This window comes from Dermacentor andersoni, chromosome 2 (assembly GCF_023375885.2).
Source record: "Dermacentor andersoni chromosome 2, qqDerAnde1_hic_scaffold, whole genome shotgun sequence".
Taxonomy (NCBI): Eukaryota; Metazoa; Arthropoda; class Arachnida; order Ixodida; family Ixodidae; genus Dermacentor; species Dermacentor andersoni.
Window position 1 is genome coordinate 230,375,263 of NC_092815.1, and position 27,456 is coordinate 230,402,718.

Genomic DNA, 27,456 nt, shown 5'->3' on the forward strand with positions numbered 1-27,456 from the left:
GTGTTGGCCGGCGTGGTCAGTTTCGCAGTTCTTATTTGCAGTGTCCTTGTGTGCCACGGTGTTTCACAACTCACACCATTTGTGCATTGTGCTATGGTACACAAATACATAAAGAACAAGTCCTGCAGGATCCTTCTGGGTCCTCAAACACAACAGGTTGCATCCCGGGTTACACTTGTGCTAATTAGTGTGCAGACACACATAGCTGTTCCGCAGTGAGGCAACGGTTAATTTTGCAAATATGCCTCATCTAAGAAGGTGTTGTGTGTTAGTGAGTGACAGTGTGCGAAGCCAATGTCATAGATAAAGGGAGCAGTGCAGCGAAGACAACTTAACATAGAGAGCGAATGGGTGGGCGCAAGAAGCTGATGACGAAGAAGCGATGCGTGTGATATCTGACGCGCCATCTAAACAAAACACTAAGAAGGAAAGAACCATTAAGGGCTGTACACGATGGGTGACGTAGAAGAAAAGGAAGGAAGAAGAGGACGGAGAGACCCTAGAACGGTGTGGTGGTGTTCAGACGCAAGTGAGCGCCGAAGAAGTAAGCGTCCGCCGGGAGCAGGACTAAGCCGCCGGGTCATGGGCCCGAGCTTCCAGACTCCCACAGGCAGAACCTGGACTGCCTCACCTCCTGAGCCAGTACAAGGTCCCATCACGTGACAACCTGGAGTTCGCTCAAGGAGCAACCAGTGCCCTTCATCAACGATGGCTCGGCGCTCTTCACCTACGCGACCATGTGCCAGAACTGTTGGTGAGCCGCACCCCTCTCTCAGTCTACTGTCCTTGTGTATTCAGACACACCTAACGACTATAGGATTAGAATAGCGGTGACTTTGATTAATGAGAACTGTGTTTGTTAAAAGCAGTGTAGAGTTCTTTATCCCTTTTTTTTTTTTCGATCCTTTGTTTATGTGTGTTTTCTTTCCACTTTCTATGTATAAATATACATTCTTCTTTCACGTCTGAAATCAAATGCTCTCATCCTTCATTTGAATAGAAAACATGGCTGGCGATATTATTTTAAGTCGCTTTCCATAAACAAACCGTGACAGAAGGGCACAATGTTACAGTAACAATGTTATACCAACAGGCAGCAAACACAAAACATTTGAGACTAGTTTCACATTCTCGTCTTTCATATAATCGGGTGCTTGAATGTGTACTTTGCATTTGCCCCTTAATAATCACTCGCCATCATTCAAAAACATGTTTCTGAGGCCCAAAGTACATGTATTATGACTTGTACTGTACCTAGTCGATAAAACATCTTCACTTTTGCATGATCCGACCACGCACTTTATCTTGCTGGAATTTATGGTTTTCAGTTACTTTCATTTGAGGATGGAAGCATTTTTAAGGTATTCCAGAAAGCCAGTGCTGATGGCTTTGCCCAGGTAAAAGGAAACAACTACACTCTGCTCGGTGCATTTCCATGGCACAGACTTCAGGGAGCCAATCATGATCCATGATCTCATTATGAACCTGCTATAGTGGCAGACACCGGAATAATTTTGACCTTCTTGGTTTCTTTAGCGTGCTCTTAAATCTAAGTACACAAGCATTTTTGCATGTCGCCCCCATTGATATGCGGCAGCACAATGCCAGAGCAGCTATGCTATCATGACGAGTTGATGCATAAGCACCTCGTTTTGCATTCTGTCTACCTTGCATTGTACCAGGAGCGGGTAACCTCACACTAAGCAGCACTACACCTTCACCTTTGAGTCACTGCAGCTGTGGTTACTTCTGGAAAATATAACTTTTTCTATGTCGCGAGCGTTCTCCACATTTCAAAATTTTGTCTGCATAGATGTGGCTTGGCACAGAAAGACAAAGGCTAACAGACAATCACAATGAAGGCTTTTTGGTCGTTCATCTTGGGAAGAGTGAAATGTAGTGCAAGAAAGGCACAAGGACACGAGAAGGTGCATGGACACGATGAGGGCCCTACGCATGTGTCTCATGCGTCTCTGGACATCCTTGTGCCTTGATTGTGCTACACTTTACTCTTACCAGTAGACAAAGGTGACAAATGGATGTTCCTCCTCATTGTCGCCTGGTATTTGACCTGTGTCATTATGTACCAAGTCTCATTCTGCAACTTCACTAACTCGCTGCTTTCTATTATGCCCTCAGTGCTTTTTTCCACGTGTAAACTTTCCATAAATGCCCTAACAGCTGAAAAATTACTCTGCCGTGTTCACCTATTATCTCTGTGATTACTGATTGGAAAACCACGCAAACATACTTAATGATACAGTTCTTCCTGGATAGCTGGAGTCCTATATGCAGATTCTTGCTGTTCATGTTTATTACACAAAGGAGCGCCCAGCATACAAGATATGACTTAGTGCCTCCAGTGACATAATTTTACTACTAAGCATTGCATTTGCAGAGAAAGTTGTGCTGACTTATTTCACCCACCAAGCCTCTGAGGAATAGGCTTTTCTGCTTATGTTTTCTATGAGTTGCTCCAAAAAGTGATTACCTTCTGCTCCCCCTTGCTACCAGTACTCAAGTTGCAACCAAGTGCAAAATAATGTGTTCTTCCAGTTTTAGTACAATGTTATTTTTATTGCACCAGGTCTGCTTTCTCATTTTGTTTAGCAGTAATGAATATGTCACACATTTCATATACTTTTGTACAATATCTGAACAAGTATATAATAAATTTCATGTTTCTTTTTTTTTCTATGACTGTCAAAAAACAATATTTGCTTTGTTAGTCAATTTTTTAAAGGTATTTTGCGTGCCTTCATTGTTTTTGCTATAACCAGTGAATTTTCATTCTTTTGTTGTCATGACTAGGTCATACACACCATCCAGTATTACGCGATATTTCAGTGCATACATCAGAAGCTCTTCTGCTCTTTGGTCATTAGTGCATCTTGCAAAAATTTTTTCTTCCTGATATGTGTATACATGAAACGGCCTTCGTGTTTCATTGTGGTCATTGTTTTTTTTCATTGTCTACTTTAATTTTAAACATTACAGTGAATTTTTGTGTTGTTTAGTAGTCATGAACATGTCATGTATCCTTCACTTCTGTTCATTTTCTGAGTGTCTATCAAACCACATTATATGAAAATCTTGGATTTTGGGAATGAAGTCAATACAGCGAGGCCAAGATCTGGTGTGTTGTAAGTGGAATTCATTTCTTGTATGTTCTGGCACATGCTGGTATGATCACAGTAATGGACAAGACTGTGTACATGCAAACACACAAAAAATGCACGGCACAGCACGCGCGAGTACACAAGCAGCGCACGCGATAAAAAAAAAAAGTGAGAAGGCACGCTATGCACAGGCAAAAAGAAAAGCAAAGAAAACCAAAGGTGCGGTGAGTTGGCATAATAAAAACACAAAGAAAAAAATCGCTATGACAAGGAGGCACCATGCGCCTGCAGTTGCCATGACAACGTAAACAACTGTGTGTGCTGCCATTCTGCTAAAGATTTTGTCTGCCTGCTAGGGCCGTAACTGAAGGGGGCCTTGGCACTAGCGTCGATAGAGCGTCTGCATAAAAACAGCCAATGGCAGCCATGCGGAGATTCACCCCTCAGTCTATGCACCTTGCAAGCTCTGGACAATCTCAACTCTCTGTAATCTCGACGAGGGCCAAAACGGCTGCTACACAGACGTCACTACACAGATCCATTCGTGGACATCGCAGACCCACAGCTAAGCCTTTCAGCACTCAGTGTTTCGAAATTCGCGACCAAGCACGCTGCGCAATCCTCAGACCCGTGGCTAAGCATTTCGCGCATAGACGTTTCCAACTCGGCGATCAAGCACATTCTATGCGGACTTCTCGGACCCTTGCAAAGCACTTCGTACATCGGTGCCTCCGACTGCGCGATTAAGCACCTCGAGCGTCGACTCTATTATCATATCGTCACAATATGTCGTAACAATATCTATTATGCCACCCCTGCATAAAGAGAACCTCATCATGAGCTCTGTTCACTAGGCCCCTTGGGCTGGCACAGACACCTGGCTGAAGAAGTGGTCGACGCCATACAGAAGTACAAGCTGGAAAGCATCTGGCAGCTGCCTATCTATCAGTGGCTCTCTGATCCTAAGCTCCACAGCCATAGTCAAGGGAAGATGACCTGGAACGCTGCTAAGGGCCTTCATTCAGTAACATGGTCGATTCTACTAAAAAGGAAAAAAAATGCCTCGCTGATTGCACTGGAGATTGTTATCAATGAGGCAGCCTGCAGGTACAACACTGGAGTACAACATTCATGCCCACACAGAGTTCTGCACCTCACTTGGTTTGAAACCCAGGCGCCAAGTTCTTTGTAGACAATGCCATACAAAAAAAGAAAAGGGAATGAAAGCGCACCAGGCCACAGACCACATGTCCAAGAAGCCTCACATCGCAAAACACACGAAATACTACAAATTTGGTGCCTTTTAGAGAACTGAAGAGAAGGTGAAACGTTGAGAGCCTTTTTCTCAAAACCATTTGTTTGCCTTTCTGCTCAGTTTGTGGAGCTGATTTCTTTGTTACTGTTTAGCCTATTTTGACTCTCTTATTTTGGTCATGTTTGGGCTACAGAGCAGGGCGTGACAGTCTTGCTTTTGTATCCTGACTTTTTATAAATTTATGACGTGGCTATTCGTTCACAACAAAGTGTGCTTGATGCTAAGGTAACATAAAAAATGACACTCCAGCAAATTTGTGTTGCGAAAAAAAAAAAAAAAGACAGAATGTCACACCTGTTGGCACACATTTAGCTATGCAGTCAATAGTCAACAAGCCTTCTATCGCATTTTTAAGCTCCCCAGGCCGTCCACAAAGTTCAAGGGAGAAACAAGGAAGAAAAATCCCACTAAATAGAATGTTCTCAAGGTATGACTCTGAAACTTTTATCAAAACATAAGGAAGAGAATCTAAACATTTGTGCTAATTTTCATCAAAATCCATACACAAATAGAAGGACGTGCAATGGGACATGCTCTGGTGCAAGAATGAATGCCACAACAGCAGCTTTCTCGCTTTTGCCCAATTGTCCGTGCAGCACCACGGGCATAAGCATATCTCAACAATTTGGAACAACCATCAATGTCCAGTGTCGACATTCACATCGCCCAAGTCAGCAAGAACGCTGCACCATAAGGCGTTGCAACGCAACGAAGCAAAGGGTCAGTGATTACTACGCTATTATCGAGAGATAACGGTTCGGCGATGCTTTGTTTAGGTGTTGCTGATTACTGATAACGGTTCACAATAGCGTTCTACCTTTTGAACATCGAATTTCTTTCCTCCAAAGTGACACAGATAGCCTAACTTTACAGCTCTTGTCAGGCTAACGCGCAGTCGTTATGTCAAGACCACAACGTCTGAGACCTTCGCAGAATGGCGGCATGCCACAGTAGTTTCTGAAGTATGCTTCCGGCCAACTAGAATGCTTCGCCCTCATGTGCAGAGTATGTTCATGTTCCACTCACTGTTAAATATATCACAAGCTCTCAAATAAAAATAGCAGCTGTGCTCGCAGTTTCGCAAAGACACATGATTAGAACTGGGAGCTGTCTTGAAAAAGCTCTACAATGCTGCATGTCATTCATTAGACAGACATTTTTCATGTAAGTTTGCACCTAGATGTGGGAACGCACCAGCACTGAAAATGACACTGAAAATCTGATTTTCAGACCAAAGTGCTGCCGAATTCTAACTGCCGATGCCAGCTTCAGTGATGTTAATTTTTGAGCATTTGTAAGGACAAGTCCATATATAAACAACTATGGATATAACGACCATTTTTCGCAGTACTATAAAGTTCGTTGTATACAGATTTGACTGTATTAGCCAACCAGCTCAATATACCTTTGTAGTGCAAACGTCGGTTCTCACTACAAAGCTACTTGCACACACCTACAATTACACGCATTATCTTGTTAAAAATAAAATTCTGAGTGAATAATTGACTGAGTTTGTAGCGCTTGTGTACTTACAAGTGTGAAGTTGACAAGTGCAGATGGGTTTGCACAAGGCTCACCCTACTAGCGACGGTCAGGAAAAGGCACAATGCTGCTCCACTCCGCAACACACAAAGGCGCTACGGCAGGGTTCGTCGACTCTCCAACACGGCGCACAAAAAGCTCCAGAGACAGATAGCCACCAAGCGCGAATTTATTCACCCAAGATACAGCACAGTGCGACAATCACGGCACTTGCAGGCAAAGGCTTACCGCAAGACCGATTAAGTACATGCAGCCATTGCGCCAGGGCTATCCGGGAAGCGGTCCACCAAGTGCGAGAACAGACGCCGCGGAAGCCAAAGTCCCACGTAACCACTTCGTTAAAGGCCTGTGAGCATCTGCCGCAGCGATGAAGTGCTCAGCGCTCAGGTGGATAGGGCGCCCAGGGGCCGCCACACGAGAGGCCAATGAGGGCGCGTCCCGGTGAGACTTGCTCGCATGGTGACTCGAGCTTGAGAGAGAGAAGTACGGTTTGTGTGGGAAATTAGCTCCGGTGCGCTAGTCACGTCCGCCATGTTGCCATTACGGCAGCGGTTCCCAGAGATCGAGCTAAGCACAATGCGCGAGCTGGGGGACGAGGCATGGGAAGGTACCTCAATCCCCACACAAGTGACCAACCTGTGTTGCTTTTGCAGCATCTGCATGAAACAGGCCTACATGCTTACATTTATTTTCATTCTCACCTGTGCCGTGTGTCAGCTGCAGCAATGACGAGGTGGAGGACAACCGAACGCTCAGGGTAGAGTCCCCCATCAGCCAGCAGCTGCAGGGCAGCCATCTTGCGCTGCTCCAGCTCTTCGGGGCTGGGAGCGGGGGAAGGACCCAGAAGGCGAGACAGGGCAGCTGCACTCAGCCCCGGAGGTGCAGCGCCGCCTCCAGCTGCGGCGGCATACGGCAGCAGCAGCAGGTCCAGCAGCCGGTCACGTAGCAGGGCCCAGGCCTCCCCCTGTCCCGAGGGAGGGGGAAGGGCAGTGCCCTTGCCACCTGCTGCACGGTGGACGGTCACCACGTGTGGGATCGTACCCAGGGCCAGCTGCATGAGCCTGCATCAACAGACACAGCCAGGAGCTGCATCAAAATTCTCATCTCATCTTTCACCCATCTGTCCTCAAGATTCACATGTCTCTGCATGGCATTGCTAGTCAAGGGTTCAGTTTAGGCCTTGTTGGTACAGCATCTCTTCTAATGCTTAGCACGGAAGCTTGCGACAAGACAGACAGAAGACAAGACACACATGTGCATCTTGTCTTCTGTCCATCTCGTCTCAAGCTTCTGCACTAAGCACTAGAACAAATCACTTTGTTGACATCATCATAACTATAATTGCAGACAATTTTCTGCAGCAATGAAGGGAAACTACGAAAACAAAGTGCGCAGTAGTAAGAGTGCTCCAAAAAATTTCCCAAATTCTCACCTGTATTAGTTGTGGGTGAGAATGCAAGTAAATTTTTTTTCGCCAAATGCGACCGCCCAGGGCCAAATATTTTATTGCAGATTTAAAATCTTCAGGGTGACCTATTTCAAAAAAAATTTACTGCAGTTTATTTAGAGTGACCATAACGTACCAAAAATGTATTCTCCGCGGGTAAACATTCATGAATACAGATAGGCTTGTATAAGTACTTATGTAGTGTAGTGCCTTCGCACCAGATGGCATTCCTACCCAATATAAGTCACGGGACACTGAACAGATTGTGCTGTAGCCCTCATGTACACAGGCGATGTTCACATGATTAAAGGTTGTTATCAGCATGGGGCCTGCGCTGGTGTAACGTTCTCACTTCGTGCCCCTACCCTAGCGACACAAGAATCTGGCGAAAGGGACGTTTTCCACAGCCAGGATTTTGCCGCCGCCTCCATTCCTCGATACCCCCGGTACGGCCCCTGTGCCTCTTCAAGACATTTTTGCTGGAATCCGGAGTGAGCGAATTACCTGCACCCCACCGCCAGGCTCTTTTGCTGCACTGTCTGGAGACCCAAGGCTAGTGCATTGTCAACGCGCTTCCACTGAGTCCGCTGCAAATCTAGAACAACCGAGCAACGCACCCGCTGTCACGCCTGCTCCAGATGCCATCGCTGCTGGTGCCACAAGTACGACGTGGCCCTCGAGATACTAACAAGGCATTTCGCTGCTGCTTGCAACGTTTGTCTGCAACGCCATTGACTCGGTGAGCATCGCGAACTTCAGGGCGAGCCCATCACAGACTTCGTTGGCACGCTTCGCAAGTCAGCAGTTCTTTGCAATTTCACAACTCAAGCCGACGAAAACATGTGTGAGCAGCTCCTAGCAAGCGTCGTGTGCCCACCGCTGCTCGAATGCGACAAACTGACGTTCAATCATGCTGTCGAGATAGCACTGCTTTGGGAACAGACCCAGCGCCAATGTGAAGCCTTCGTTAATCCAGTGCACTGAATCGAGCACCAGCTGCTTGATAGCCCAGTAAGCCAGAGTCGACGAGAGGACCACCGCAATAACGGCATACACCTCTCAAGCCACCACTGCTTCAGCTGGTCAAGCGCATGCACCATACCCGCGCATAATATGAATGCAGCCGCCCGCCGCTGTTTTCCCTTGGATCAGACATACATATGTCTGCAGAAATCGCGGCGCAGCAAGTTGCTAGCCTTCGGCATGTCCCGCTCTAGGCAGCACATGCTTTGCCTGTGGATGCCATGGCCACTTTCAGAAAGATTGTCGGAGATCCTGTCACGTACGAGAAGGGTACTCTGCCGAGATCCATGAAATCGTCCCGGAAGAAGATGCTACGAGTGTCACTAGCATTTCGGCAGTCCATACTGGAATGAACACAGGCGTCTACATCGAGGTTAAAGTAGTGCCTGTTACCGCGATGACACCGGCGCATGCCATGAAGTTTCAGGTTGACACAGGCTCGGCTGTGTCCATTATGGGGAAGAACCAATTCCAATGCCTCTTTAGCAATGCAGCACAGCTGACAAGTTCCCATCTCACATTGTTGAATTTTTCGCAGAGGAAGATTCCCGTTCTCGGGTCATTTCACGCTCGAGTCTCATACAGAGGGAAAGCAGCCATGGTAACTTTTTATGTTACGCCATGTGGGACATCTCTCCTCGGTCTGGCTGCTGTTCAAGCCCTTGGCCTTCGCATTATGGGAGAAGAATTGCACTGCTTGCACACAGACATGGACGGATACCCAGAAGTGACAGCCACGAGTCCAGGCCTCCAGCCTCAAAGCACCACACCAAAGGCGTCCCTCAACCGTCCCAAGTTTGGTATGCTATCAGGACTATGAATCAAGTTTGATCACTTGAACTATTTGCACCAATGAAAAGTCTGTGCAACCCTAAATCACACCGTGATGTAACTCGAACGTTTTTTCGTGTCAAATCAGACGCTGGGTGTCTTCATTACCCTTCTTTGCCCGCTTGATCATTCAACTGCGTTGTGGCAAAGCAGAAACACAAGCATTTTTAGTGCAGAATAATGAAGTAAAAGCCCGAAATTTTTTAACAGGTGGTAGTGGGACAACCAACTTTCTTCTGGAGATAAAATAAATGATTTTACGGTTTAGTAATCAGTAAGTGGCTTATTAGTTCTACAAGCGTAAAACCCTGGTCAGCGATTCTTCTCAACAAAGTGGTTCTTTGCTGCTCAAACCTGCGTTCACACACCGTGTATAAAGCTACAAGTATTACAACAACTAATGTTTGCCACAAAAATTTAAGTGATTGCAGACATCGAATGACCGAATTCGGTTAAATTAATTGCCTTTCATTCAGATAGCCTACTACATGGGTCCGAACAAGCGCACCGGGTGCAGGAGTTATTAAGCACTTCCCAACATGCCGAATCCTTGCGCGCACCAATGTATTGATCTTGCAGGCTTTCGCAGCGCTGTTACTAAAGCTAGCGATGAAAGTGGCATCATTCACCCGCAAAAACTTACGTTTCGCAAGAGTGGTTCACGGAGACTGAAGAGGCAACCACGTAGCTCTCCGTCACCAACTTGTACGCCTTTCACTGGCCCTTCGTAGTTGAGTGAAAACAAAACTGCTGATTGCTGTCTCCCGGAGTGGCAGGAGCCACGACAAGACACTCTCCCAACCGTGTACAAGGTAAGCGACATCGCTCATGTCGAAATCAGCGACCAACTATCCGAGAAGCGACGTTGCAGCAGCGAATCGACAGCACCTCGTTACAGTGATTACCGCGCTCCCCCCAACATGGTGAATTCATTCCTAGGATGCTTTTTGCAACCGAAACCGAAACTCAATTTACTCAGTAGGTGGTGTACTTTTGCAAAGGGTCTATTCTCGTATCATCCCTTTCAGGGATACGTTCAATTTTGTGTAACTAGCGCAAGACGCATCGACATCTACCAGAGATGGTATTCTTGGCAAAGTGCCAAGCATGCTATCTTAAAAGATTGTGGAAGTGCTGCCACCCATCAATGCATCTGATGCTACTCATGCAAAGTATCGCGAAAGTGAAAGTATCTTTGTGAGTGATTGTCCGAAAATACAGCCCAAGTTTGTCAACGAGCTTCTATGCTCTCATTTGCTTGCTTTTAGCCTAGACAGCCTGTGGCCGTGACTTTCTAGCGATGCCTCTCTCGTTTCACCAGCGGTCAGAGAGACGCTCCACCCGCATTACAACAGGAGCAGCAAGCCATTAACGGTGGATAAGAGCAGAACAAAACTTGCACAGCAAAAAGCACAAATCGCAAATGCAGCCTTTTACGACTTAGTAGCTTGGCTCTGTCCTGTGGTTTGGGCACAGTCAGTGAGTACTATAAAAAAATATACAAGGACACCTAAGCAATTCTTATGAGTTCTGAATGCAAAAGCATTCACGAAGAATGTAACTTCAGAACTCGGAAGAATTCAGAATGAAGCATTCAGAAGAATGTCCAATTGAATGCCGCTGTGCAGTCCTTTGAGTTGTGAACTCTTCGCAGGCAAGTGGGCATGTTGAGGTGCTAGGTGCGCTTTGATTTGGCCTTACTGAGGCGCAGTTAGAATTCAGGCGAGAATGTGTGCAGACAGACGCGCAGATAACAGGCTTCAGAGAGCAAGCGCAAAGGTGGCGTGGTATCACGGCAATGCCCTCTCCCCTCATGCAACACCTGGCACGCTAAAGCAGCAGCAGGTGTCCCCTTTCACCCACTCTGCTGTGTCATTGCGCACTCGTGACGTGGCATCGCAGCCAATGGGAATTTACCTGCAGTTTCGCTCCTACAGATGACAGACGCCAGCTTTTTCATTCGATGGGCCATTAGACACTTTCACATAAAACAAAGTGACTAGGTTTTGCTAGTTTCAATTTCGAAGAGGCACTGGTGACATGGCTGACAACCACACTGGCAACATACCAAAACGAAATTATCTAAATTTCTGCTCGATTCTGCGGCCAATTTCGCACACAGTTGTGCAGTCGGAGTCAGAATTATTGGTGCGCTGTAAGGTGTCCATAATTTCAGTCACCTTTACATATGAAGTCTTTGGGCCAGTGGCAGTGTCTCGGAGCTGTCCGAATCGTCGGTGTGCGAATTAGTGGTCAGCAACTGTAAAAGATGCATGCCTTATTTTAACAGCGGAGCTGTTCCAAATCAAGCCTTCGCCCTCCATTGTCATGAAGGGGGGCAGAGTGTGCGTTGGGGGAGGGGTGAGGTAAGGGGTATAGGAGCAGGTGTTTCGCCGGCACGCGCCCTTTTGCCCCATGGATTCCGCTCGGCGCGTGCTCACACGAGAGCGGCAGCGCCGACATCGGGCAAATTTGGAGGTTCGAGAGCGAGAAGCACAAGCAAAGCGCCAGCAGAGGGTAGCCGCTACCGCCAAGGATCGAGAACGGGAAGTGCAAGCCAAGTGCTGGTGGAGGCAAGCCAACCCCCACTGTCAAGAGAAGGCAACCCAAGCCAAATGCTAGCAGAGGCAAGCTAACCTTCGATAGTAGGAGGCCAAGCAGAGACGTCGAAGCAGAGTCTTCTCATGGAGGGTGCTGATGGATGGTTAAAAAAAACATTCCTCGACCGAGAGTGTGGCCACAGCTGCAAGGTGTGTGATAGACTGTGGTTTGATCACAACCTCATGCAACTGAAGAGGGTGCGCAATCTGGAACCGAAGCCCGAATCTAGCAAAGCAACGACGAGACAAAAGACTTTCCTGAAAACTGCGCTAAACACGAGTTCAAACTTGAAAAAACGACCACCAGCTTCGCTGTTTTGACAGCTTTCACTGTGTGGAACTGGCTTTACATTTTTTATTTTTTTTAATTCAGTCTCGGAGCTTTACAGACAGAGGTTGTGGATTTCTTTTAAATACTGGAGTGACAGGAGTGTGGCTTGAGAAAACTGACACAAGCGATGTGTGTGTCCAGAGAAACAACAAACTATTTTTGCTCCGTTCGAGCTCCAGCATCTCGGCAGGGCGCCCCCCCCTTTTCTGTTCCACACAGTGTGCCCTAGCAGATACTGAAGAAAGGGAGAGAGCAGCACGGCTGTGTTCGTGAAAAAAAAACAAAAAAACTGCTGTCTGCCAAAAGTAATTTACAAGCACCAGCTTTGTGATAAAGTTATGGTCTATAATTCTTTAAAGAGAAATTGGAGACGGTGGAACGCGACGACAGCGACATTTTATGTGGACTGTATTTAAGTGAAACAAGTGTCAGTGCAGAGCTTCCCTAGTAGCAGCAAGTAAACCCAGTGGCAACATGGCTCACTCGTCCTGGTGCTGCTGGGGCCTGTTGGGCGTGAGGCACTCCATGAGCCGGGGCAGGAGTTCAACCTGCTGGCATGGGGGCAGGCGGGGAAAGCCCATGCGAAGGTACACCAGGGCAAAGTTGACAAAGAATGAGGAGTGCTGGCCACCAGCAGAAGCTGCGTAATGAGTCAGCAGGGCATCCACAGGCAGCTGCACCTGTGGCCGCGACTTGAGCCGCTTGTTCACGTGCACCAGCAACTCCATCACCTGCACATACGCACCCTTATCACAACTCAACATTCCCACTCGTTAGTGCAGGCACTTATGTCAGACTAAGCCATTTGCAAACTATTTATTGATAGTACAAGAACTCTCAATAGTACTGCAATATCAACATTGCAAGCACTGAGTTTTGGCCCTGGTTGTACACCATCATTTTCTATGCACCTATGTGTCTCCTCTGCTGTCTGTTTTTCTTTAGCTTTCTGCAATAAACACTAGAAAATACTGTCACCAGTTGAGTAGTTATCAAACTATCAAATAGTACGAAAACCATCAATAGTACCGTCAACAGTGCACTATTAATAATACAAAATCATGAGACATACAACACATGAACACTGCAACATAAGCTTGGCAATCTGCTCTCATTTGACCAAGTGTTTTAATGGGCAGTTATCCCAAAATTACTGGTAATACCACCAGCAAAAATTTCAAAAACAATCAATCACATTGTCAATACTGAACTATTGCAATACAATGAATAGTACCATCGACAGCACTATTACCAATACTTTTTGTTACACTCTCGATACTTTCATTGTGAAATATCATAATACTGTAGATAGTTTCAAAAACTATCGATGGTCAATTTACCGATAGTTTTGCATATACCACTCGCCCGCAAAGCCACTGGGTTAACACTATGACAGCCTACAAGTACTAATACTGTAGCAGAGGGCTGCTTTACCTCTTCCAACACATTCCATCCACATCGAAGTGCAATGGTTTAGGTGATGATCAGCCAAGCTCACAGCCTCTGAGGTTGATCAAAAGGTTGCTCAACAAAAGGGTTTATTATAACTCCCATGGCTCTAAAGACAATCCTCGAATACAACTGTGTATCAAGACTTGTAGGTTGATGGTGTTGTAAAGCAACTGTACTGCTACACTGTACTTTTTCAAGCACACAGGTAGGCTACCATTCGTGGCTTGAGAACGTCTGCCATCTGCGCACCACCCATTTTTACCCGTCCAGATGCTTACTTCTTGATACCCAGTGACTACTTAGCCTAGATAAACGTACTCCTGCACACTTTAAAGAGGCCAATCACAAACTCGCATTACCTTGCCATACAATCGAACACTACTTTGGTTTTCCAGCAAATTAATTTTCATGCCTAGGCTTGGAGTTGAGGCCCTCAATCTTCTGTTGTAAGTCTAACACCTTGAATGCACGTTTCTTGCAAGCATGTACAGTGCACAGCGATCTAAACACAATACTCAGAGTGCGTGGCTGCCAGCACTTGTTGCACCACCAGTGAGTGCTTACAAAAGCGAGCTGATTCATTATGGCATATGGGGAGGGCAAGAGCATTCATAACACGTGATGGCTACATCTGGTTGACCGTCGTTTGATCTGTGTTTAGTTGTGGCACCGGCAGAGTGTTGCAAAGCCTTGATTTTCACTCCACGCTCGAGTGCTGCGCCACGTGATGCGGGCATGCCACAGCCGCTTTCTCGGTGGGAGCTGGTTGTGCAAGTGTTACATGGATTTTCGCGACGTAACTGCATTTTCTTGATGTCCTGCGGGCGGCCGTGTAGCCAGATGGAAGCACTTAGTGCATCGACCTAGCCCCCTCCTGGTAATTCAACAAGCTGCCCCACCAGATGGTGGCTGTCATGAATTCTCGAGGCAGCATAACCAAGTATTAGGCTGCAAGGAGCTGCAAGCCACAAGGGAAATCCAAAAGGGACAAGGCTAAGGGTTAGGACAGCCTTTTCTGTCTGCTTTCTTTTTCCCAATATACCGCCAACTATTTCTCGAATTGGGGGGCAAGACGCAAACGATCTGACCTCTCTGTCTCCCTCTCCCTATAACTATATATATATATATATATATATATATATGCTACCCGAAGGCATAAATGTTGCCGCATTCAAGACCTTAGTTATGTAATGAACAAGAAGAAAGGAAGTTAACTGAGCAGCCTGATCTTTATTAATATCATACAAAGCCGGCGAACAATAACACCAAGGACAACACAAGAGAAATTACTTGGAAGGGTAAGTTCTCATAGTGAAACATAAATACCAAAAAAAGGGGATGGAGAAACGGCGCCGCGGTAGCTCAGTTGGTGGAGCATTACATGTGTAATGCGAAGACGTGGGATCGTTCCCCACCTGCAGCAAGTTTATCATTCCTTTAATTAATTTAGTAAGTACAAGTAATTTCCCCTGTGTAGTCCTCAGTGTCATTGTTTGTCGGCTTCCTACGACATTATCAAAGATCAGGCCCCTCGTTAACCTCATTTCTTCTCGTTCATTACATAATGATGGTCTAGAATCTGGCAACATTAATGCAAGATTAATGTCTTCAGGTAGCACTTGTAGGTTTTAAACCGGTTGCCTTCACCCCAAAAGATCTCCTACTCATGACGCCTGCGGCAGAAAGGACGTTCCCCATCCGCCGCCAAGGTTTGCGAGTGGTGGCGCTGGCTAACACTTGCAGGGTTAGTTCTAGTAGTAAAACATAAGTACCCAAGAAAGTGGATGGGGAAACGGCACCGCGGTAGCTCAATGGGGAGAACATCGCACATATAATGTGATGACGTCAGATCGTTTACCCCCCCTGCTGCAAGTCTTTCATCCACTTTCATTTCCATTAATTTATCATTTCTTTATTTCAATTAGTAATTACAAGTAATTTCCCCTTTATTGTCCTTGGTGTCATTGTTGGCTTCTGATTATATATACATATATAGGGAATTACTAATACAATAAGTGAAAAAGCCTGGAAGTGCTTCTGTCAGTTATATTTATATTAACCAAACACAGACCTATTTATCAATCCCACATGGTGAACCATGGGGGCCTAAAAAATTATTTGAATTTGCAGTTATTTCTTGCAACTATATATAAAATCTCAAGATGATGCCGGGACAAATGGCAACAAGTACCCCACAGATGTCCTGGATCCCGTCCAGTAGCAGCAGTACAATGCACATAAAGAATGCACGTTTGCCACAGAACAATTTTAATAATAAAACAGAAGATTGTATTTGATGGTTAAGTTTTGTGGGATTCTCACCCGTGCTCTTGGGACAAAGGAACGACAACACAGTAGTGCAAACAATCACAAGGGCATTTATTGCACCTTTCATAGATTGATGCCTGCTAGCCGAGTTGCTATCCACAAAACATGCCGATGGGCACGCGACAAATCGCGGAAGTCCGACTCACCGCGACCGGATAGCAAACGAATACGTTCGCCCCGTGCTGGATCCCAACACCTGGTCGTTTGCGTGTACAGTCATGCGAACGCTGGCGCATTCGAACGAGGCCTCGCGAGACGGTCTCACAGAAGCATGGATCGGCACACGCGCTGCTTGCCGACCTCGAGCCAAAGAGGAAGCGCCTTCTCCTTCCCCCGCCCAAGTAACCCCGCCGTTAGGTGGCGTTAGCAGCGCAACACTCGCGCCATCTCTCGTACTGCGCTTATACCAGACTGACTGCCACGACCATCAGGCCACACGGCGAAGCCGGTTTACAGGAGACGGGAGCTATGCGGGAAAACATATCAGGGGACGCATGAGAGTCGCGCATCCCCACAATTTACAGCATAAATGCTAGTTTAGGTAATAGTATTGCCGTGGTTATATGCAACGAAGTACAATCAACACATATTAATTTCAATATTCACAAAAAAAAGGCATCACATGTATGCGGCCTTGGAGATTTACAACCTAATTTCCAGTGAAGCTGTTTCTTTCGAATAGTTGCAATAAAGGTTTCAGTTTCTTGTAATTATATCGCATAGTTTAATACGTTGCCCCTATGGTGCGTGTGTGTGTATGTGTGTGTGTGCGCGTGTGCATGTGTGCGCACGTGTGTGACGATTCTGTTTGAAAACTTACCTGCATGTAATGCTTTGGCGCACTTTTCGTTGGGAATTTTTAAAAAGGCAGTTATTCATCAACATATATGTTACATCGCCATTGCATTTAACATGGTGTCCTTCCTCCCTCCGTGCACTCCCCCTCATCCCCACTCAATTTCCGCTAGATATAATATCGGTCGAGTTCAAAGTTCTCTCAGGGCAACGGAATAAATTCCTTGTTTGCAAAACACATTCCTAAAGCTCCGGATCGCTTGCATGCGTAATTTACTGCAAATGTCCTAATTAGCCCCCTGCCTATTAAGTTTATCTGCATATTGCCCATAATGCACCCTTTATATTTGCCAACTATAAACAAAATATTTTGTTTAGTTGCCCCAGGAGATCGCTGAAACCAAGTTGGAACTTGTTATGATGCCTGAAAATAGGTAAAGAAAATCGACGGCTCGATAATTATTTGCAATACTTCTAAATGGACGAGGAATGTAAAAATTTTGTCGAACTTTGCATAATTACCATGACCCCCCTCCCCTTTCACAGAACATAAACCTGTTGTAATCCACAGCTATGTCGGGAAAATGGGAAGCATAACTAATAGCGGCCATATGACACGCTCTAACACTTGAATAACAATTTTTTTGAAAGGTTGCGTTAGATGCAACCATATGTAACTTCGCAGAAAGGTTCCATAGCGTACGACCAATTATCCCTAAATTTGGTCTTGGTGGCTTTTAATGTTCTCCCAGAGCAGTGGACTACATTCTGCCTCGCTCGCTAGACACGCTCATAACACTCTAGAGTGCTTGCATGCGTAATTTATTCCGAGAACCCCAATTACCCATCTACTTCAAACTTTACCTCCAGATCACCCATTATCTTGTCCTTAGAGTCAGCAAACATAAGGAAGCTGCCTCCTTTAATTCAGTAAGGACACCAGGCGAACCTAATATCTTGCGTGGAAAAAAATAAAAAAATATGAGGGTTCAATATTTATTCGTAACGCCTCTAAATAAGCCAGGAACGTTAAAACTGCACTGCACATTGCACTTAAAATGCTGCCTATTCCTTCAAAGTATAATATATCTGGAACACAGAGTTCTCTTTGGACTAGGGGTATGCGAATACTCGAAATTTCGAATACGAATCGAATATTTTCCTTATTCGAAGTGTATTCGATTCAAGAAATGCATATTCGGAAATTCCCGAATATTCGAGGAGGGCTGAATAACAGTAGAAACCGCGCATGTTCGGACAGACTGCGAATAATTGAGCAAGTATCGAATTATATGCTTGCTCCGCATTCTCTTAACCCTTTCGCTGTCACGAACGTACCGGTACGTCATCGCGCTTCCCCCCCACAGTGTCACTGACGTACCGGTACGTTCTCTATCGCGCGTTCAAAATTTCGCGCCTGAGCGCTAAGCTGGCGCTCCCAGACGTGGCCACGCCATCTGTTGACTCTTCCTACAAGTTCGTATTTTCGCCCCGACCTGTGTAAGTACATGTATTGAAGAGTATGGTGCGACTGCCACGCCCCCCTCTCTTTTTGCTGAGTGGCGCGGTGGCTCCGCGTTCGCTGGATCATGCGTCGCGCGTGTGTGGTTATTGGTTCAAGTGTTGTTCTGCCATCTCCGCCGGTTTGAAGGTTTTTATTTTTCTTCTGTTGGTGCGACTGCTACGGCGCATCAAGTTCAGGCGCACGCGTCGCCGTTGCCTCTCCGAAAAGAGTGATTCGATTGCTGCTTTCGCTCTCTCGCCGCACCCTCGCTTCCGACTTGCAGCAGTAAACGTAAAGCCCTTCGAACTTTGTTTTAGCCTTTTTCCATCTCCCTCTTCTTGATCACGCAACGTCCCATTTTTCTCTGTTGCGCGGGCGAATGAAAGTGCATCCTCCCTGCGCGCGGTTACTTTCGGATAGCTGAGCGGCGCGAGACCTTCGTCTGTTCATTGGAGCGGTGGCTCTTACGATTCAGAATACGAGCCGAGCTCGGATTTGGACTTGGACAGCGTCTAACGTGACGAAGAGATGAGTTCCGCATCGTCAGATTCGGATGTTGAATGGATGTTATAGTCAGGCTGATGATGATGATGATGTTTACTAATAACAGCTGCAGAACATTGAAATGTGCATATTGCATTGACTATGTTATTTGTATACCAATCATAATCAAAAATAAATTGCTATGTTCATTCCCTGTTATGCTCGTCCCCTGAAACCAAGCCGACACTGGGGGTGCGTCACGGCCAGAAAGGTCCGACAGCGAAAGGGTTAAGAACGTCTTTACTCACTGAGAACTCCACATGATCCACTCATTATCTGTATGCACTGTTTTAGTCTATCTTCCTCACGCCCGTGAGACGTGATCAGTTTCTTTTTTACCAAGCTTTATTACCGGGCTCTTTCATAACAATATATGATGTACTTTCTGGCTCTGTAAGTATATGCAACAAAGTATGTATCTCAAAAATGTTACCTGGACAATTTTTAGATGTTTGGAAATTAAAAAGAAAAAAATATATGTCCGAGGACAAAATTACATTGCCATCAACAACTCTTGCCTTGTGCTCCCGCTTTTCTAAGGTGGTCGCCGGCTCTTTGTTGCATGCTGTGCTGCTGCTCTGTGAGGCAAACGCAAACCATGCTAACTTCGCCGCTGCGCTATTTGCAACTATCTCATTGCTTATATAGCCCTCGCTGAAGCGTGTTCTCCAAGAATGGCATCAACGGCGGATGGCAAGCCACAGAACAAGCAAGAAAAGAAAGCCGGAAGAAGTTTTCTTTGGCGGTACTACACAAGACTCTCGCCATCGACAGCTTGGTAGAAGTCGTGCGAACGTGTCCTTCAAACGCCAACGGGAACGACTACTACTCTTCAAAATCACATGAAACAGCACCCTTTGTTGAAGGGAAAGTACAATTATGACGCCGCTTCAAACGCGCCATTGAAGAATCAATCGACACTGGATGATATACTACAGCAGAGACAGCAGCCATTGTCTCAGAAGAAAGAAAACGCACTTAACCAGAAAGTGTCAGAAATGGTTGCCTTAGGTCTTCTCCCTTACAGCTTCGTTAAAAACCGGAGGTTCAAAGCACTGATGAAAGCAGCTGCACCGTTCTAGTCTGCAATCTCGAACAAAATTGTCGCATGTGTTCGTCCCGCACCTGTATGGCGGAACAAGAGAAAAGGTACGACATGAGCTGCGAAAATCACTTGAACAAAGAACAAGCACACTCGCTTTTACGAGTGATAGCTGGACGTCACATTCTAACGAGGGCTTTATAAGAATAAGCCTCACGTGTCATTTTCTTGGGGTGAAGTTCGAGATGAAAAACTTCACTTTGAACACGCAACATATGCGGCAGAGTCACACGGCTGTGAACATAGCTGCCTCATTGGAGCAGCTATGCACCGACTGGGGGATACCAATCGACTGCGTGAAGTACATCGTGACGGACAACGGCCGCAATATCCGAGCGGCTGCCAGGAGACTGCCATGGCTCCAGCGAGCCTGGTTTGCTCACATTCTGCAGCTGGCGATCAGCGATGCGATGTCGTGTACTCCGGCAATCAACAGACTCTGCAAGAAGGCTAAGCGATTCTAGGACACTACAAGCATAACCCTAGTGTGCAGAAAAGACTGAACGATCTGCAGAGGCAGTTGAACAAAGACGTCCTCCATGTTGTGCAGGATGTTGACACAAGGTGGAAGAGTCAGTACCTGTTGCTATCAAGCCTCTTTGAACTCAAAGGGTCCATCACACTTGAGCTCACCACTTTGGACACGAGCATAAAAACCTTTAACTCTGCAGAGTGGAGAGATGCAGTGGAGTTTGTGGAGGCATTGACACCCTTATTTTATGCAACTGTGATCTTAAAGGGACACTAAAGGCAAACGCTAAGTCAACATGGACTGTTTAAATACCCTTCTAGAAACCTTGCAATGGTTGTTTCATGCCAAAAAAATACTTAGTTTACGAGAAAATTGCATCTGAAGGATCCATATACCTTTATCGCAATTACACCATTTGCTGCCTTGATGAGTAAAGCGGAGCCTGACAGACAGCGGTACCGAGTCAAGACAGATTGGTGGATTCGCCGCTGCAGGTTCTCTTCGGCCAAGTGGCGTTGACCGTTCGGGCATCCCGCGACATCACATGGAAGTTGCATTCTCTGCTACTTGCAGTCTGTGCGAGTTTCGCAAGCCAGCAAACCCAGCGCAGCACTACACGATGACTACTGAAACGGGAAAGCGTGTCGAGTGAAAACGAAACCTTTCAACCGCCCGCGTAGTTGTCAGGGTTATCTCAATAAGTTCTTTTTTCTAAAAGTGAAATAGAACTGGACAAGTAGCACTTTATTACGTCTTATAATAAAAGAATGTTTTGTGCAACGAGTGGCTGAGTATTAGTGACAGAATTTAACTGAGGATTGCTTTCGTCATTGGGCAAGTACTTGAATGCCCCGGGAAAATCCCTAATCATGTCCTGCATTTACCTCAATTTCTCGATAATTAAGGCTCTGTTGATGCTTTAGAGATTCTCGGGCATTAGAGATTAGAGAATATTGACGCTTTAGAGATTCTCGGGCATTAACCTATCACTTTAGCTTGACTTAATATTTGCCCTTACGGTCCCTTTAAGTGATGAAATGTACCCCTCCTTGTCATGCCAAATTCCAATTATTTTTGGAATGTAGCATTGCCTCGAAGGTTACAAAGGCCCCAACTCAGGGTTTGCTAATAATCTTGCAAAATGTACCAAGAATCATTTTGCGGAGTGCGAATTTGACAAAGTGGCCAACCTGGCCATGTTTCTTGATCTGCACTTTAAGGCAACAGTTTATCAGGCATCTGGTCAGATGATCTGGCTGAAAGACCTTGTGACAAGGGAGCTCCAGGCAGCTGACATGGAACCCATGGGGACACTGCCGTGCCAGCGTCGACTTCGTGTCCACTGGTGGCATCCACTGTATGGAATGCTTTTGACGATCTAGTGATGAACAAGAAGAAGACACATTTGGCATCTGCCCCTGAGAGGGAGGTTACAGACTATGCGGAAAAGTGTTTTTTGGAAAAGGGCAAGGATCCTTGTAAGGATCCTTGTGAGTGGTGGTAGTCCATTTGCCGCTTCAACTTCCCGCTTTTAAGTACACTCGCCCAGATGTACTTGGCCATCTCTGCCACCTCAGTTCTTTTCTAGAGTCTTTTCTACAGGTGGAAACGTTGTCACAGTGCATAGAGAGTGCTTCCTGTTTCTACATGTTGAGCAGTTATTTTCCTCCACGATAATCTGTAACAACATTAACCAAGTGCATTACCTATACTGAGTGTCTTTATCCTGAAACAGTCTTGTAAAACCCGATATATTCAAAAGGGTAATAAAGCTATTGTTACCTCGTTTTACAATTTTTAATAGTACACACATATTCGATATTCGAAGACAGTTTTTTGCGTTATTCGTATTCGATTCGTATTCGAAAATTTCTATATTCGCACACCCCTACTTTGGACATTGGAAAAGCTAGCTAATAACAGCACCTTGATACTTTTGTACACTTGCTTACAATTTTTTTAAAGGCTGTATTTGATCAACACGCATTTACCATCGCACTTAAACATTGCATATTGTTCCCATTATGTTCGCAAGAATTTGACCTCAGTTGTAATTGTGCCAGCGCAGCTGTCTAAGTTATACACTGCTCGGAAAACAGAATACCAAATTTACTCGCATAATGATCACACTTTTTTGTCAGAAAAATTGACGCAAAATCAGGGGTGCAATCATTATGCGGGTTAAATACCCCGCGAAAAGAAAAACAAAATTTTTTCCATCCCGCATTTGCTGTTGGACACCAAAACAAAAATGGCGGCCGGCGGAGCAAGCCAAACGCGCCAAACACAATTTTTTTTCTTCTCGTGAGTACATTACGTGCATTGAAACAGTTTCTTCCGTATCAGTAATGAATAATATCGTTAATATCGGCAAGTTTGCGGCAATAACGTAGCCATGTCCGCTTTGAGGGGACAGAAACAGATGGGCGTGCTTAGCTGCCAGTGACATAGAAACACATGGCCGGCACGCTGCGGAAACTGTGGCATCTGTCTTCACTACTATCCTAATACGGCACGTTTCCACTAAGGGTGGTGAATATCTTAGCTGTGTTACAAGCGTCAGCGTATGAATAGGGTACACTTTTAACGTACGAGTGTAAACGTGGCTACTATTGTTGCCGCTCGCGATTTGTTGCGTGCCCACGAGTGCAGATGAGAAGAATCGAAAGGCGCCTTTTTTGTTGTTGTTGACCACAACCATTATAAAGCCTACACATAATAAAGGCAAGTTTGGTTGCAGCTTTCTTTTAGTCATAGTCATGGAAGTGCGGAAAGTGATGGAAGTAATGAAATGAGGCATCTACTTAAGAATGTTTGGTGCGTGCAGACCGCTTGGTTTGTCTTGAAGAGTCGTTCACATAGCATTCGACAGACGGTAAGCGCGATCAATATTAGCTAGACTTGGCACACGACATACCGCTGCGGCAAGTTCGGGGTGTGATCATTACGCGAGTACGATCATTACGCGAGTAAATACGGTAGTAAAGCTATGGACCACTTGATCCGTATTCTACTGTAAAATGCGCATTTGGAACATCGCCTTCACATTGGCCATACAATATTGTAACGGACAGTTAAGGAAATCCAGATACAACTATTTATTGTGGGCGAACTTGTGCCCTGGGGTAAATAAAAAAAGCACTGCCGCGTTCTAAACGGGAGATCAGGAAGGCCTTCTTCTTCTCTCTCGAGCGTCGCTTCACCTCGTCTTCTTCTTGTAGACGCCGACAACGGCCACCTGCGATGCGAGTGCGTGCGGCGAAAACACGTGCCATTATTTCGTCCTCTTTTCCTTCAATACTCCGTTGTCGTCTTGAGGGGGCGCACGAACCTGCGCGCATTGTTTAAATGTTTCTGCCTTGTATCATTATCCCCTCCTCCAAAACGCATCGTCCCGATGCGTAAAGCGACGAAATTGTTCACAAGCAGTTGTCCACACTAAAGTGGTATATGGCACAGAAAAGATGTTTGGTCGAATAATCACTGCCTGTCATAATATGGCTTCAGTCTGACCACATGTACAGTTTCTGTGCGACGCCGGCATCGTGATGAGCTCACTTGTCCTTCTGGCGTAACTTCGTAGTTCAGGGGACTGATGCGGCGAAGTACTCGGTAAGGGCCGAATTAACGGCGCAAAAGCTTTTCGGACAGGCCGCGCGTCCGCACGGGGGTCCACACCCATACTCTGTCACCTGGTGCATACTCGACTTCCCTTCGTCGCAGGTTGTAACGGTCCGCGTCGATGCGCTGCCTTTGTTGAATGCGATGTCGCGCCAGCTGACGTGCTTCTTCGGCCCTCTGTGTAAAGTCACTGACGTCAGGGTTCTGTTCTGTACTGTCGCTGACAGGCAGCATTGCATCCAAGGGTGTGGTAACTGTTCGACCAAAAACAAGTTGGAATGGCGTTACTTGAGTGGTTTCTTGCAATGCGGTATTGTAGGCGAATGTCGCATAGGGTAGGATCTTGTCCCATGTACGGTGTTCTAAGTCTACGTAAATTGACAACATATCGGTCAGCGTCCTGTTCAATCGCTCGGTTAACCCATTTGTTTGAGGATGATAGGCAGTTGTTTTCCTGTGGCTGGTATGAGTCAATTTCATGATGGATTGCGTCAAATCGGCGGTGAACGAAGTTCCTCAGTCCGTGATAATAATTGCAGGGGCACCGTGTCGTAATACTATCTTGGTGACAAAGAATTCAGCCACTTCAACGGCCGTTGCACTGATTAGAGAGTATGTCTCGGCATATCGGGTTAGGTAATCGGTCGCTACTACAATCCATCGTTTCCCCGATGACGATGTCGGAAAAGGACCAAGCAAGTCCATTCCTACTTGTTCGAACAGGGCTCCTGGGGGTTCTATTGGTTGAAGGAGGCCTGCGGGTTTTAATGGAGGCGTTTTGCGTCTTTGGCAATCCCGACATGTTCGTACATAATGCTGCACTGAATTCAATAGCTTTGGCCAGTAGTATTTAGCATGAATTCGGGCGAAGGTTCTGCTCACTCCGAGGTGTCCTGCTGATGGGTCATCGTGACAGGCTTCTAAGATTTCCGATCGCAAAGCTGAAGGAACAACGAGTAGAAATTTCTCTGTGCTGTGCTCAAAATTTCTTTTGTACAGGACGCCATTTCTCATCACATACGATGACAATCCCCGGCAGAAAACTCGCGGAACATGGACGGGGTGTCCCTCGAGGTGCCTGATGAGTAGAAGCAACTCGGCGTCAGACTGCTGGTGTTTGGCCATCTCAGATGTGGTCACGGCTCCAAGAAACGGAAATTCGTCTCCATCTTTCACAGGAGCAGATTGGACCGGAGCACGTGACAAACAATCAGCGTCACTGTGCTTGCGACCTGACTTGTACACGACCGTTATGTCGTATTCCTGCAGCCTCAGACTCCATCTAGCAAGTCGTCCAGACGGATCTTTCAGGTTTGCAAGCCAGCACAATGAGTGATGGTCACTGATTGCTCGGAACGGTCTACCGTATAAGTATGGTCGGAATTTTCCTATGGCCCATATTACTGCGAGGCATTCTTTTTCGGTGGCTGAATAGTTGGTTTCAGCCCTCTAAAGAGTGCAGCTAGCGTATGCAATCACTATTTCCTCTCCGTTTTGCCATTGAACGAGGACGGCACCAAGTCCTAAATTGCTGGCGTCTGTGTGGATGTCTGTTTCCGCTTCCTCATCAAAGTGCGCAAGGACCGGGTGGTTTTGAAGTCGCTGTCGCAGCTCATTGAATGCATCTTCTTGTTCACTGTGCCATACGAAAGGCATATCTTCTTTCGTTAATCGCGTTAACGGCTCGGCAATCTTCGAAAAGTTTTTGACGAAACGCCTGTAATAGGCACAAAGTCCTAGGAATCGCCTAATGACCTTTTTGTTGGTTGGTCTAGGAAACTTTTCTACTGCTGCGGTCTTCTCAGGGTCAGGACGGATGCCTTCGGAGCTAATCACATGGCCGAGGAAAAGGAGCTCATGGAAGCCGAAGTGACATTTTTGTGGCTTTATCGTCAGCCCTGCTGAACTAATAGCTTTGAGCACAGTCCTTAGTCGTTCCACATGCTGAGCAAAGGTGGTAGAAAAAATTACATCGTCGAGATAAACCAGACAGGACTGCCACTTTAACCCGGAGAGCACAGTGTCCATGATCCGCTGAAAGGTGGCAGGCGCGGAACAGAGGCCGAACAGAAGTACCTTGAATTCGTATAGTCCGTCTGGTGTCACGAATGCTGTCTTCTCACGATCCCGTTCGTCCACTTCTATTTGCCAGTATCCGCTTTTGAGGTCGAGAGAGGGAAAGAATTTCGCATCCCGTAGTCTGTCGAGGGTGTCATCGATCCTCGGAAGTGGATAGACATCCCGCTTTGTGACGACGTTTAGCTTCCGATAATCAACACAGAAGCGCAAGGTCTGATCCTTTTTCTTTACCAGCACCACAGGCGAAGCCCATGGGCTGGTCGATGGTTGAATTACGTCGTCTCGAAGCATTTCTTCAACTTATTTGCTGATGATCTCTCTCTCCTTCGGTGACACTCGGTAGGGATGCTGGCAAATAGGCCTCACAGCTTCGTCGACAATGATGCGGTGTCTGGCGATGGATGTTCTCTGGACTTTCGATGTCGTTGAGAAACATGAGGCGAATTCTCGTACAAGGTTCTCTATTTGCTGCTTCTGGCTCGGTGATAGTGCTGCTTCGATGTGGACGGATGCGAGTATGGAGTCTACGTTGTCAGACTCCAGTAGTGCACCATCGGAAGAGCTCAAATCCGTAATTTGTTCATAATCGTTAAGGCGGGCAATGACGGTTCCCTTCGCAACATGCTGAACTTCATTTCCAAAATTAGTCAGGAAGACATTTGAACACCCGTCACGCAGCCGAACAAGGCCCCTTGCCATACAGATCCCTTTTTCGAGTAAGAGCCCAGTGTTACTGTCGGCTATTCCTTCATAGTCGCTGAATACGGTGCTTCTTACGGTGACAGCTATGCTGGATCTTGAGGGTATCGTGACGTCGTCGTCTATAATCTGAAGCGCATCGAATCGTTCTTCACACTCGAACGTCGCGATGGCGTGCTTCGTTGAGAACGACACACAGGATTCCTGCAAGTTGATAACTGCACCGTTCGCCTGCAAAAAGTCCATTCCAACAATTACATCCCTTGAGCATTCTGATAGGACAATGAAACTGGCGACGTATGTAAAGCCGCGTATTCCGATTCTAGAAGTGCACCTGCCCACCGGGTTGATAAGGTGTCCACCGGCGGTTCGAATTTGCGGTCCTCTCCAAGGAGTCAGCACTTTTTTCAGTCTTCTGGCAAGTACTTTGCTCATAACGGAATGGTCTGCGCCTGTGTCTACTAAAGCAGTAATTTCGCAGCCGTCTTAAACACACATAAATCGGAAGCTACGTCACTCTTTTCGCAACTGCTCTCGCGTCCGTTGTTATATTTCAGAATCAGCGCTGGAGGCTCCGTTCTTGCGTCGACAGTGGCCTCACCTCCACAGGTCGCCGGTATTAGTTTTCCCGACGTGGGCTTTGGGGGCGTCGC

The 27,456-nt window shown here is 46.4% G+C and overlaps 1 protein-coding gene across 2 annotated transcripts in view; it reads right to left on the reverse strand.

The window, feature by feature from the left end:
- Positions 1-27,456, reverse strand: part of LOC126539960 (proteasome adapter and scaffold protein ECM29) — a 467,228-nt gene that overhangs the window by 397,696 nt on the left and 42,076 nt on the right. For both annotated transcript variants that reach the window (XM_050186788.2, XM_050186787.2), the window contains exons 3-4: positions 12,692-12,939; positions 6,678-7,037 (exon numbers count right to left, since the gene is read on the reverse strand). In XM_050186788.2, the coding sequence (XP_050042745.1) occupies positions 6,678-7,037; positions 12,692-12,939 (608 nt within the window). The remainder of the gene's footprint in view (positions 1-6,677; positions 7,038-12,691; positions 12,940-27,456) is intronic.